Source organism: Bidens hawaiensis, unplaced genomic scaffold, assembly GCF_021521415.1.
Source record: "Bidens hawaiensis isolate Kalapana, Puna unplaced genomic scaffold, B.hawaiensis_p1.1 tig00032532_1, whole genome shotgun sequence".
Taxonomy (NCBI): domain Eukaryota; kingdom Viridiplantae; phylum Streptophyta; class Magnoliopsida; order Asterales; family Asteraceae; genus Bidens; species Bidens hawaiensis.
This window is the reverse complement of record NW_027495564.1, coordinates 103,740-115,507: the sequence shown is the minus strand read 5'-3', so window position 1 is coordinate 115,507 and position 11,768 is coordinate 103,740. Positions and strand designations below refer to the sequence as shown.

General features: G+C 36.8%; 1 protein-coding gene across 1 annotated transcript; it reads right to left on the bottom strand.

The window, feature by feature from the left end:
* Positions 1–519: 519 nt before the first annotated feature.
* LOC143583800 (protein ENHANCED DOWNY MILDEW 2-like) lies at positions 520–8,474 on the bottom strand. The gene is made up of 20 exons (XM_077066011.1): positions 8,004–8,474; positions 7,822–7,918; positions 7,559–7,606; positions 7,321–7,475; positions 7,141–7,243; positions 6,925–7,023; positions 6,348–6,595; positions 6,148–6,246; positions 5,362–5,862; positions 4,765–4,912; positions 4,397–4,498; positions 3,949–4,041; positions 3,812–3,853; positions 3,569–3,682; positions 3,407–3,478; positions 3,190–3,308; positions 2,638–2,707; positions 2,352–2,549; positions 1,732–1,898; positions 520–1,695 (listed from the first exon to the last, which is right to left on the bottom strand). The coding sequence occupies exons 1-20, from the start codon at positions 8,411–8,413 to the stop codon at positions 720–722; spliced, it is 3,861 nt and encodes a 1,286-aa protein (XP_076922126.1). The 5' UTR covers positions 8,414–8,474; the 3' UTR covers positions 520–719.
* Positions 8,475–11,768: the final 3,294 nt, after the last annotated feature.

Below are 11,768 nucleotides of genomic sequence, written 5' to 3'. Positions count from 1 at the left end.
ATGGCTTGTTTATATATACAAATGCAAAGTTGATGCTAATATGTTTAGGGGGTAATTAATAATTATAATTAATATTGTATGGTACTAAAAATTTGTTCTATGGGCTGACTGTAAATTTACAGCTTTTAATCTTCATTAACTATGCAAGTCCTACCCAGAACCAGACCCGATCCTAGCCACGGATATGGACCGGGTTTTGGATTTCCCTCTGAAACTGTACCCGAAACCGGTTCCGCCAATACCCGGTCAAAACCCAGTCATACCCTACCCGAAACCCGAAAAATAACCGATGGTACCGGTCAAATACCCGACTATACCCGGAACCGGTTCCTACCCGGACCCGGTTTTGACTTTTGTTGACAATGCCCGGTTCCGGTTCATGAGAATACCCGGTTTGTGCACCTCTACTATCTTGTATGCATTGGAGATTTATACCAAACAATATATTACATAATACAAAATAAGTCTAAGACGCACGAGACATATATATAAATATTACCCGATACATTAGTTGGAAGGTTTGTCCAAAGTTTGTCACGATACCAGTACCAAACGGTCCACACTGGCCGGGTTTTATTAGTCAAACGGGCCTAGATTCTACCCACTAAACGATTCAAAAACTAAACTTAATCTAGCACATTCGACATAAGTTAAACCATAAACAAACACTAGTCGTTAAACAGTTAATTAAAAACAAAAGTCTACTACACAAAACCTGGTCACTCGTTGAGCCAGCCATTAGATGAGTTATGATGATAAGGGTGGTATGAACCAGGTGCAAACCCCGCGGTATCCATACGAGCCCCCGGTGCATTCATGGGTGGTCGGTAACCACCAACACCCTGACTTCCCATTGGCGGTTCAGGCCGGCCCAACCCGCCCATCCTCAGGTGACTCATGTTCATCTCATCGATTTCAGACCGCCCCATGTTGTTGACCCTCACATGATTCAGCTCATCGAGCCTGGGTGCATATCGTTGAGTTGCAGACGTGCTCGTCCTGTTATATGGTGTTGCATCTGTAGAACCGTACCTGGTTAACCCTGGTTCGTGGCGAGCCATTGAATAGCCACCACCGGACCGTGCACCCATTTCATCAAAGTAAGGCCCTCTACTAATAACCCTTTCATAGCCAGGTGGATACTGGAGGTGGTCAGGTCTAGCTGAAAAGCCAGGAGGAACCACAGGGTCCGCAGCATCTAGCCGCCTACTAATTGTGCCACCCGAGTAAGATTCCTCATTGGGCGAGCCGTACTTTCTGATTAGATAATCATCATATGATTGACCAAAATCATTCTGAAGGCTAAAAGTTGATTCATCAATTGCTGACTTGTACTTCCCATCCGAACGTTGGTCAACATCAACAAAGCTAAAATCTGCGTTTAGGGTGTCATGAACTTTATCTTCACGTGTGTGCGGTGAAGCGCGTTTGTGTTCATATTTTTGAGCTTCAAATTCACGAGACGGCACCCGTGCTTTTTCCTGTTTCGGTGGTTCCATTTCACGAGACATGGCCCTCGCTTTCTGGTCTTTGGATTCACGAGAGGGAGCCCGAGATGCGACCCTTGGTTTCTGGTCTTCAATTTCTCGAGAGGGAGCCCAAGAACTTTCATGTTTCGGAACTTCAATTTCACGAGATGGGGCCCGGGTTAATTCAGGTTTCTGAACTTCAGTTTCACGAGAAGGAGCCCGAGGTGTGACCTTTGGCTTCTGGTTCTCAGTTTCACGAGAGCTCCATTTTTCATGTTTCTGAACTTCAATTTCACGAGATGGGGCCTGGGTTAATTCAGGTTTCTGAGCTCCAATGGGAACCCGCGCTTCATTTTTCTGGGATTCAGCAGGAGTACGTGTTTCCTGTTTCTGGGTTTCAGCAGGAGCCCACGTCTCAAGTTTCTGGGCCTCAACAGAAGCCTGTCTTTGTTTCTGGGTTTCAGCAGGAGCCCGCATCTCAAGTTTCTGGGCCTCAACAGGAGCCTGCTTTTCGAGTTTCCAGGCCTCAACAGGAGCCTGCTTTTCGAGTTTCAGGGCACCAACTGGAGCCTGTGTTGTTTCACGTTTCAGAGCTTCAACAGAAGCCCGTTTATTTTGAAGTTTCTGAGCTTCAACGGATACCCGGGCTTCTTCCAACTTCTGAGCTTTAGCTTCATGTTCCTCCTTTTTAAACTCGTGATTATAACGTTGTTTCTTACTTGAACTCTCATTACCTTTCTCCTCGATAATCTGCTTGCTTTTAGTTTCAGGTACGTTCGGGCTTTCTTTTTTCCTCTTCTTATTCTTAGGTTTTTTCGCTTTATATATTGTTTTAAAATCCTTTTCAACAGGAAGACCGTCCTTTATCTCAACTTTATCAACTGTAAGGCCCGATTTGGTCTCGTTTTCAGCAGATTCCGTTGGAGTTTGGTCTTGGGGTATATGACCATGCTTCTGGGCTATAGACTTGTGTTTAGTGGTCCAATTGGGCCGGCTCCAAAGGTATAGTGGCGGTGGGGTTAAGTTCCATTGATCCATTTGTTTGTCATTAACATCAGCCGACCCAGGAAGATAAAACGACTGAAAAGTAATTACAAAATAGTAATTTTAATGAAACGGTCACAACATTTATCAAGAAAAACGTGAAGTCAAAAGAAGTAAATATTACCCTGCCAGCTAACAGTTCAACATCCTCCCAGATCATATCGTAAGGAGGCACCCTCTTAAAACTGTCTAATCTGGTTTAATAAGAGCAAATTTGTAAGTAAATACGCAAATAAATATGCAGATATATCTCTATTATATAGGTTGATTGGTTTATCATTTATGTAATTATTAGGCATTTGAGTTAAAACAGGTTTGGGTCTTTTTGAGTCCATCTAATAGGTTGATGATTTTGTAATCGGTTTAATATTTCAGGTTCCCATTTATTTATAAAATTGTGTCGATAAAATTGCTGATCATAATCTGCGGGTTTTCCTTTTGCAATTCTGTGTATTCTTATTAACCAATCTGTGCCAACATGTATGTATATGCATGTACATATATATGTCTGTGTATATGTAGTGATGTCACATACACACACACGCATATATGCATACATGCATATATATTTGCACAGATTGGTTAATAAGAATAAACAAAATTGCAAAAGAAGACCCCACAGATTACTATCAGCAATTTCATCAACGCATTCTTATTGATAAATGGGGGTAGTTACCTTTCAGTTTCTGGAGGAACGATAAGAACGATAAGTTTAGGCTTAAATTTAAGGGCATGGTCTATAAACTTATTTGCAAGAGCAGCTTTTGTTCCAAATGGAGGGTTTAGCCCCATAACCTGAAGAAAAAAAAACAAAATAATCATCAACCGTGAGAAAAAACATACAGTGGATGGTTCCAAGAAACAAGTGTATCACATGTAAACAATCATCTTACCAACTGAGACCCGGAGGGCAATTCCCTTGGGGTAACTTTCATCCAATCCCTCTTCTCAAAGTTGAAATCATTCTGCCAAACGCATTCAGATAATATTGAAATTTTAATATTTACGTAAATTATATAAAAACTTAACAGAAGGGAGTAAGTATCTAACTCTACCTTTGGTCGGGTAATATCAAAATTCTTGTAAGAGCACTTCTTTTTTCCCGTCTCATCAAGCTTTTTCTTCATCAGGCAACTGAAGTCGTTCGCCCCACAGCAAAAGTCAACTACCTGTACAAAGATAAGTAACAACTAATGCATCACGACCATTTAAAAGAACAAAAGCATACGCAGAATCGGTATATTTTTAACAAGACATGTAACAACGAGAAATTAATAACTCTCTAGGCAACTTCTTACCGTGTCGCCATCTTCAATATACCAGTGAAGCTTATCAACTATCTGCACACGCAAAAATCACATATAAAATAGGTTAGCCAATAAAAAGTAACAAGAATTATTGATTACTATTAGTAAACTCATCAATAACCAGTCACCTTTTCCAGCTTTTCCACTTTCGTGAAATGACGACCGTAGGATGTATACCGCATTCCATGCAGAAATGGTGCAAGGTACACTCTAAGTTTCTCCTACATGGCACAAAATAAAATAAAAAAATACAAAACGTATAAGTCAAGAATCAAGATTCAGCATGTATGTGCTAAATCAAACACCTTATGACCATAAACAGTCCAAAGCTATGATATTGGACTGTTGATCCTTAAATTCATTAATTGCACTTCGTCCTAAAACTATAGGCATTCATTTTATCTAGGAATAAACTGATCCTACATGGAAGCGTACTTCAGTCTCCCTATTTACTTTATACTTTCTGAGAAAAACGCTATATATGATAAATTTAGCTATTAATCAGATCAAAAACAATATATAAAGCATAAGAATTTATTAAAAATAAAAAGGAGGAAGATCATTAGCCATGTCTACCTTCCATTTCATCAACTGGTCAATGTCACTAGGATCACAAACAGCCATCGCATCCTGAACACTGCATCCTTCTTCAAGTTTCTTCAAAGCTACATTAAGAGCCTGCAGTAATAAAACAGTTACAGAATATAGTGTGACATGGTATTCATTTAGCGACCTGGCCCACAAACTCTTTATTTCATTTTTAGTATTGTATATAGTATGTACAGAACTAATGCGTTAATATGACTAAAACAATGTTACCAGAATCATGTTGTAGCGTTTCTTAATAAAGTCATATAAAAGGTTTGATACGTTTGGATACTCTATGGATGACTTCCGACCGTCCATTTCCATTTTTAGATGCAAACAGGTCAAAGAAAATATACCTCCACGGAACCTTCCACCTTAGATAATTTAATTAATTTATCCACCCTTGATGAATGTGCATGTGTAGATGGTACTTTGCCTTGATGGTACTTCTTTACCTCTTCCAGTGTAACAGAAGAAGAAGCTTCTCTTACTAATGCCATTATTCTGCAAGATAATGATGGTTAACAGCCTGGGTTGTAAACCGGCCATCCGTTTAGAAATTAAAAGTTTATAAACTATATAGTTTCAATCAACCGATTCGTTTGACCCGTTTATACTAAGGGTTAGCAAGTCGTGACCAGGATGCGTAGGTTATATGCGTGTGATGTCAGCCTGACAACCCAAATATAAATTAGCTGCCACCCTAACCATTGGTTAAGGATTAAAACGGGTCAAACTGAATTGCATTGACCCAGTTCAAAATTTCGCCCAGACTTCTAAATTCTTCATATATTTAGTGTCAGCATGAGTATGAAAATGAGATTATTGAAATAATAGCTTATAGCTTATATCTATAAATTAAAATCAGCCAGTTGACCTGCTCAAGCGATAAGCATGTTTAGCAAGATCTTTTGATGTAACTGGCTAGAAATAAAACATAAGCAATAAAGTACCTCTGTTTAGACTCATCATCTAGAGGAGGTAAAACTTCTGTCTGTTGAGGTTTGGCTGCAACAGTTTGGTCGTTGTAATCATCAACAGAAGTCCCGTCATTCTCCACATTGTTTGACTCTGTCCCGTTATAAAAATCAAACAATCTACTCCCTAGGGATGGTTGACCATCATTCAGGTTGGGCTTTTTGACTTTAGTTGGCACGCTCCTCCTTACCAGACCCTTAGAGCCATCTGCTAATTTCTTTTTCTTCAAAGGTTCTGACCCAGATGAAACTGCTGCTCTCTTTTTGGAAGAACCTTCAGGTTTAATGGCGGAAGACTTTTTAACACTTTGTGGTGACTTCAAAGCAGACTTCTTTTTCAATAGGTCTGCTGAATCGCCACCTGTCACCTTGACAGCGGGTTTCTTCTTGGATGGTTGCACTGTCACTCTAATTAGAATATTCCTAAATTTTATGGTTCTTGCAGGAGTGGCTAGGTCCGGATCAATCTCGTGCTCCCTGACAAATTTCAGAATATTTGTTGGTTAAAAATAGTGGTCCATGTAAGTTGGGCAAATAATTAGTAATTAGTGTCTGATATAATTTACCATTAAAAAAAATCAATTATAATCTAATTTCTTGAATTAGATGCTTTAGGAGATTTTATATTTTTAACGGAATACCACACTATAGGTGACTTTCGACACAATATTTACTCATTTCCTTTTCAGTTACTTGTTCAAATGTTTACTCAAAGTCTCGAACAGGTTAAAACTACCACCACTACTTAGATTACAAACTTACAAGCAATATATCAATACGCGGGATTTAGCCAAAAGTCCATCCCAAGCCCTGACGTCATCATCATCATTGTCGCCAATTTGATCCTCAAACTTAATTTCCCTGCAGAAATTCCAAAAAGAGCAATAAAATATCAAAATTAGTTACAGGTAATAGATGACAATAACTTTGGATGAAGAGGATGTATGAAACATAAAAAATACCTAGGTAAACATTTTCGGTGGTATGATTTTGGGCATCGCCTGCAAATAGCAAATTGCAAATCTTCAACCTTTTCGTTTTCGGTTTGCTTACAGACAGCACATTTGTGAGCTGGACATAGGAAGGGCTCCCCTGCAGCTATCTTTTCTTTAAGTGTCTGTTGCTCAGTTTTATCATTTTTCTGGAGCAACTTTGCTACACATTTTGGGTGATAGAAGTGACCACAGCTTGCAGAGCTACAACGAAAAACCTGCACAATGATACCAATCAAGGACTTTGTCTAGTGTAAAATTAAAAAATTTAATCTCTAATGTCACTAAATATAGGTGGTGATGGGTTTGTAAATACATTATAATGTAGACAAATTTGAGAATCACAAAAGTGACCTTTTTGAAAAAAAAATTCAAACTGATGACCCAAAAAGAAACCCATCCAAGTAAGTAGCATAATAATCCTCCAAGGAACATTTTATAGCAACAACAAATCAAGACTTAAAAGTACTCTCAGCCAAAGATTACACAAATTATTTATTGATCATCAAAAAAATACAATGAAAAAATACTCTCTTTCATTACATACCTCTGTATTTGAAGATTTATCAGAACACCCTAGTTCACCACAAACAGCGCACTGGTGTAGACTATACTGGCAATTCTCACACTGATATTTGTATGAATCCTGCAAAGGATACAGATAGGATATGACTAAGGATAATCAATGCAAAAACAAAAGAGGTTTAGAGAATAATTAAGAAAACAAAACAATATTATCCAAACTCAAAGATGGTTAACTAACATCCATTTCTTTAGAGGTTAAACAAAGAGATTCGCAATTGGAATCTTGTGCCTCCTCAGAATCTGGGGTTCCATGAAATGACCTAAAACATTTCCCTTCACAACTGCAACAGATAACAAAATCATCAGATAACAGAAAACCATCCATCAGAAAATAAAGACTTGAAGCAAGAAGTAGTACCATGTAAGCCTGCCACCATTATCACATATCGCACAAACATCAAAATCTACATCTTCTCCGTCTGAATCACTATCATCAGTCTGATTAGTGTTGATGTCATCATCTTGCACTTCACCGTTAATGTCATCAACTATAAAGTTAGGTTTTGTAACATCCTACAAACCGGATATTTCGAAAATGTCAAGAACATCATTGGAAATCAGTGAAGAACGGAAACAAACCAGAATCCATGTTATACCTCATCAAAAGAGTTCTTTCTGGGATTCTCCAATAATGCAGCCAAAAACTGTTTCAATAGATCAAGGTCAAGCTCAAACGAAGATTTATTAAAAAAAAAGGTATAAGTGAAACAAAAAAACAAAACTTAAGCAAAAATAATAATATTAAGTTCTAACATCTAGAAACTAGAAGTTCCAATTCGAATAGCAAAATACAATTGACCGAAACAATACAAACATGTTGAACCAATAAAACAATGCAAACATAATAAACAAGACAAACCTTTGACTTTCCCAATGCATCATCCCTCTTTATAGCTTCTCTAATGAGACTAATATGATCTTTTAAATCCTTCTCAGAAGGCCTGATATCATACAAGCTGCAATATGGAAGAAGTTAATCTTGAATAACCATACAAATAAATATTCAAAGAAAAGCCCAATAACACAAACAATAAAAGATACCTAAAAACTTTCGCGAGATGCTCCCTTAAAGATTTCCCTGATGCTTCTGGTTTGCTTTTACAAAAGCAGAGGCAGTGCACAGAGATCAATATTGACCTAATCAGTGTTTCATAGCTTTTTCTAGGTTTTTTAAGCTTGATCCAATGGTTATCTTTAGAAAGCACTGAAATTTCAGGAACTGATGTCGAGATATCATACTTCCATGCTTTCACCTGCTGGTAAAACCTACCAAGACCATTATCAACCTTGCCACCCAAAAAAATGGGCTCCACATCAGCATTTGAACTTTCACTTTCATTCCATTGAATAGGTAACTTTGAAAATGAAAGGGGTTCATCATCTTTGTCATTAAAATAATAATCCGACACTGCATCTGGAAATGTCTCCCCCTCATCATCTGAAGACGCCATGATTGATGCTTCTCACAGCAGTAACAGAAAAGCGCTTTAACACCTAGTACATTTTAGACACGCATCTGAATCAGAGGGTTGATCAAAGCTTTGCACAATGTAGCACAGAATAAAGATTGATAAATATGTCTCATTTATCACAAAATGAAGTAGCCTTGTTTCTATGGTAAGTATAAGTAATTATGTTAACATATAAAAATCAGCATAAAATTAATTATTCACTTTAATTGTTAGCATACTTGATCTTTCAAATGACAACTCTGAGGCAACAAAGCACCACGTTGTAACAAGACAAGAAAACGGACTCGCAATTTGTTTGTTATAATATTGTGTTTGCTTGAAAAAAGTAGATACAGTAGAATTATAAAGATCATTTTACATTACCATATGAGCCACAGACAAGAAATGATACAGTGAACCGATTCAGTTACAATAAGAGCAGACAAGGAACGATTCAAAAGTGGATATAAGACACAAATAGTAAATGAGAATTTAAAGCTTTATAATGCATACTACTGCTGATCAAGGCCAAAAAAATCTGCATATAAATGAGCAAATGAGCCGATTAAATTACAATTGCTCTTCATATGAGATATTAATAAGAAGGCAAAAGATCACAGGGTTTCACCAAAAGCATGCAAAAATTCTAGCCAAGAAATATCTTTTGCAAGGTTGCCATAAGGAAACCACCTAATTTATTGTTACTATTAATAAATTACATATCTTAACAAAATCACAGTACAACCAAAAAAAGTCCTCTACTCCTCTTGCTGGCATATCTGCAGTTACCAGAGTGCTAACTAGGCCTGTAAACGAACCGAACGAACACAAGCAAGGGCATGTTCGTGTTCGTTCATTCAACTTTAACCGAACACGAAACAAACAGTTCACGGACGTAAACAAAAGTTAACACCATTGAAAAAAAACAAGCAAGCCTCTCTATATATATGTATTGAATGTATTATATTCACACACACAGTCACACACACAAACTTGTGTATTTATTCAAACTTAGAACAAGCAGACATAAAGTGATAAAGAAACGTAAATAAACGAACATAAATCAATATTCACAAACATAAATGAACGAACAAAACGCATGTTCATGTCCGTTCATTTAATTAAACAAAAAATAATTTTCATGTTTGTCGTCTATTAAATAAACGAACATAAACAAACTTCCCGCCAAACAATTCATGAACGTTTCCTTCATTTATAGGCCTAGTGCTGACGTGTCCACAAACTCAATAGGAATTCAAGAGTCAAGGTTCACAAGAAGAAATTAGGGTTTTCAATGAACAATAACTGCTATCTGGAAAACTTCTTATTTTGCCTTTAAAGATGTACGATAATATATACCTAAAAGCATGCAGTAACCTAAATTTACAGAATTTCAAAATTGCACGTATATAGCAACAACATGAACAAAATCATATCAACGTAATCAAATATAAATACCAATAGACTTAATAAAAACAAATCTCTTAATAAAATCACAAAATTTCCTAAGAAAGTCCTCTGGCTGACAACTTCCTGTTTTGCATCTAACCTGCACGCACACAGTAACCTAAATTTCTGGAATTTCAAAACTACACGTATCTAACAGCATATCTCCATTCACGCTTCATAATATCAAAATCCCAAATTTCATGTGAAACACAAGTCGTTCCGAAGGGTTCACCATAAAAAACAATTAGGCATAGAACCGGTTTCACCAAGGCATGCAAACATTCTAGTTAACAAATCTTAACAAAATCACAGTATAATCTAAGAAAGTCCTCTTGCAGACATATTTGGTGTTTCTAGAGTGCTTGCATGTCGACTAAATTTGCACGAATGATGAAACAACTTCTTGTTTTGCTTCTAAACTTATACAATAACATACAACTACACGCACACAGTAATCTAAATTTATAGAATTTCAAAATGACATGTATCTAACAGCATATCTCAACACAACCAAAATTATGTCAATGTAATCATATACAATCACTAACAACCACTGAGTTATCAAAATCCCCAAATTTCACGTGAGCGGAAAAACAAGCATTAACGAACTTCCTGCCGAACACAATAACCTACACGCACACAATAACCTAATATATACAATTTCAAAATTGCACTTATCTTCATAATTTCAACATCACGAAAAAAATTATATCAACATTATCAAATATAACTAGAAATATCCACTGATTCTACAAAAACCCCAAATTCACGTTAAACGTAACTCATTCTGCTAGTGTTCACAATAACAAACATTAATGAACGCCCCGCCGAACAGGTCATAAACGTTCAGTTCGTTTACAGGCCTAGTGCCAGCGTGCCCACAAACTCACTCAAGAACAAAAACTAAATATATACAGTAATAATAATAATACACACCTACACACACACAATAACCTAAATATAAATTTCAAAACTGCACATATCTTCATAATTTCAACAGCGCGAACAAAATTACATCAGCATGATCATATATAACTACAAATATCCACTGGATTTTCAAAATCCCCAAATTTCACGTTAAACACAATTCATGCCGCTAGTGTTCACTGTAACAAGCATTAACGAACATATACGAACTTCCTACACACACACAGTAGCCTAAACATATACAATTTCAAGACTGCATGTATCTTCATAATTTTTCAACAGCACGAACAAAATTACATCAGCATAATCATATATAACTACAAATATCCACCGGATTTTCAAAATCCCCAAATTTCATGTTAAACGCAATTCATTCCGCTAGTGTTCACTGTAACAAGCATTAACGAACATAAACGAACTTCCTACACGTTCACAGTAACCTAAACATATACTATTCAAAACTGCACGCATCTTCATAATTTCAACAACACGAACAAAATCACATCAGCATAATCATATATAACTACAAATATCCACCGAATTTTCAAAATCCCCAAATTTCACGCTAAAAGCAATTCATTCCGCTAGTGTTCACCGTAACAAACATAAACGAACTTCCCGCCGAACAGGTTCGTTTACAAACCTAGTGCTGACGCGTCCACAGACTCACTCAACAAAAAAAACTACTTGAAAACAACTTCAAAACTGCACGTATCTTCACAATTTCAACAACACGAACAAAATCACAACAGCATAATCATATATAACAACAAATATCCACTGAATTTTCAAAATCCCCAAATTTCACATTAAACGCAATCATTCCGCTAGCGTTCACCGTAACAAACATAACCGAACTTCCAGCCAAACAGGTTCGTTACAAACCTAGCGCCTACTTATCCACAAACTCACTCAACAACAAAAACTACATCAACACAATTTCAAAACTGCACGTATCTAACAACCACACATATCTTCA

Excerpts from the sequence above, each read along its gene's own strand:
- LOC143583800 (XM_077066011.1), bottom strand. The coding sequence starts at position 8,413 with ATGGCGTCTTCAGATGATGAGGGGGAGACATTTCCAGATGCAGTGTCG. Across the intron at positions 7,607-7,821 it reads ATGCATTGGGAAAGTCAAAG|TTTTTGGCTGCATTATTGGA; the intron begins GTTTGTCTTGTT and ends CTATTGAAACAG. Across the intron at positions 5,863-6,147 it reads CGCGTATTGATATATTGCTT|GGAGCACGAGATTGATCCGG; the intron begins GTAAGTTTGTAA and ends GAAATTTGTCAG.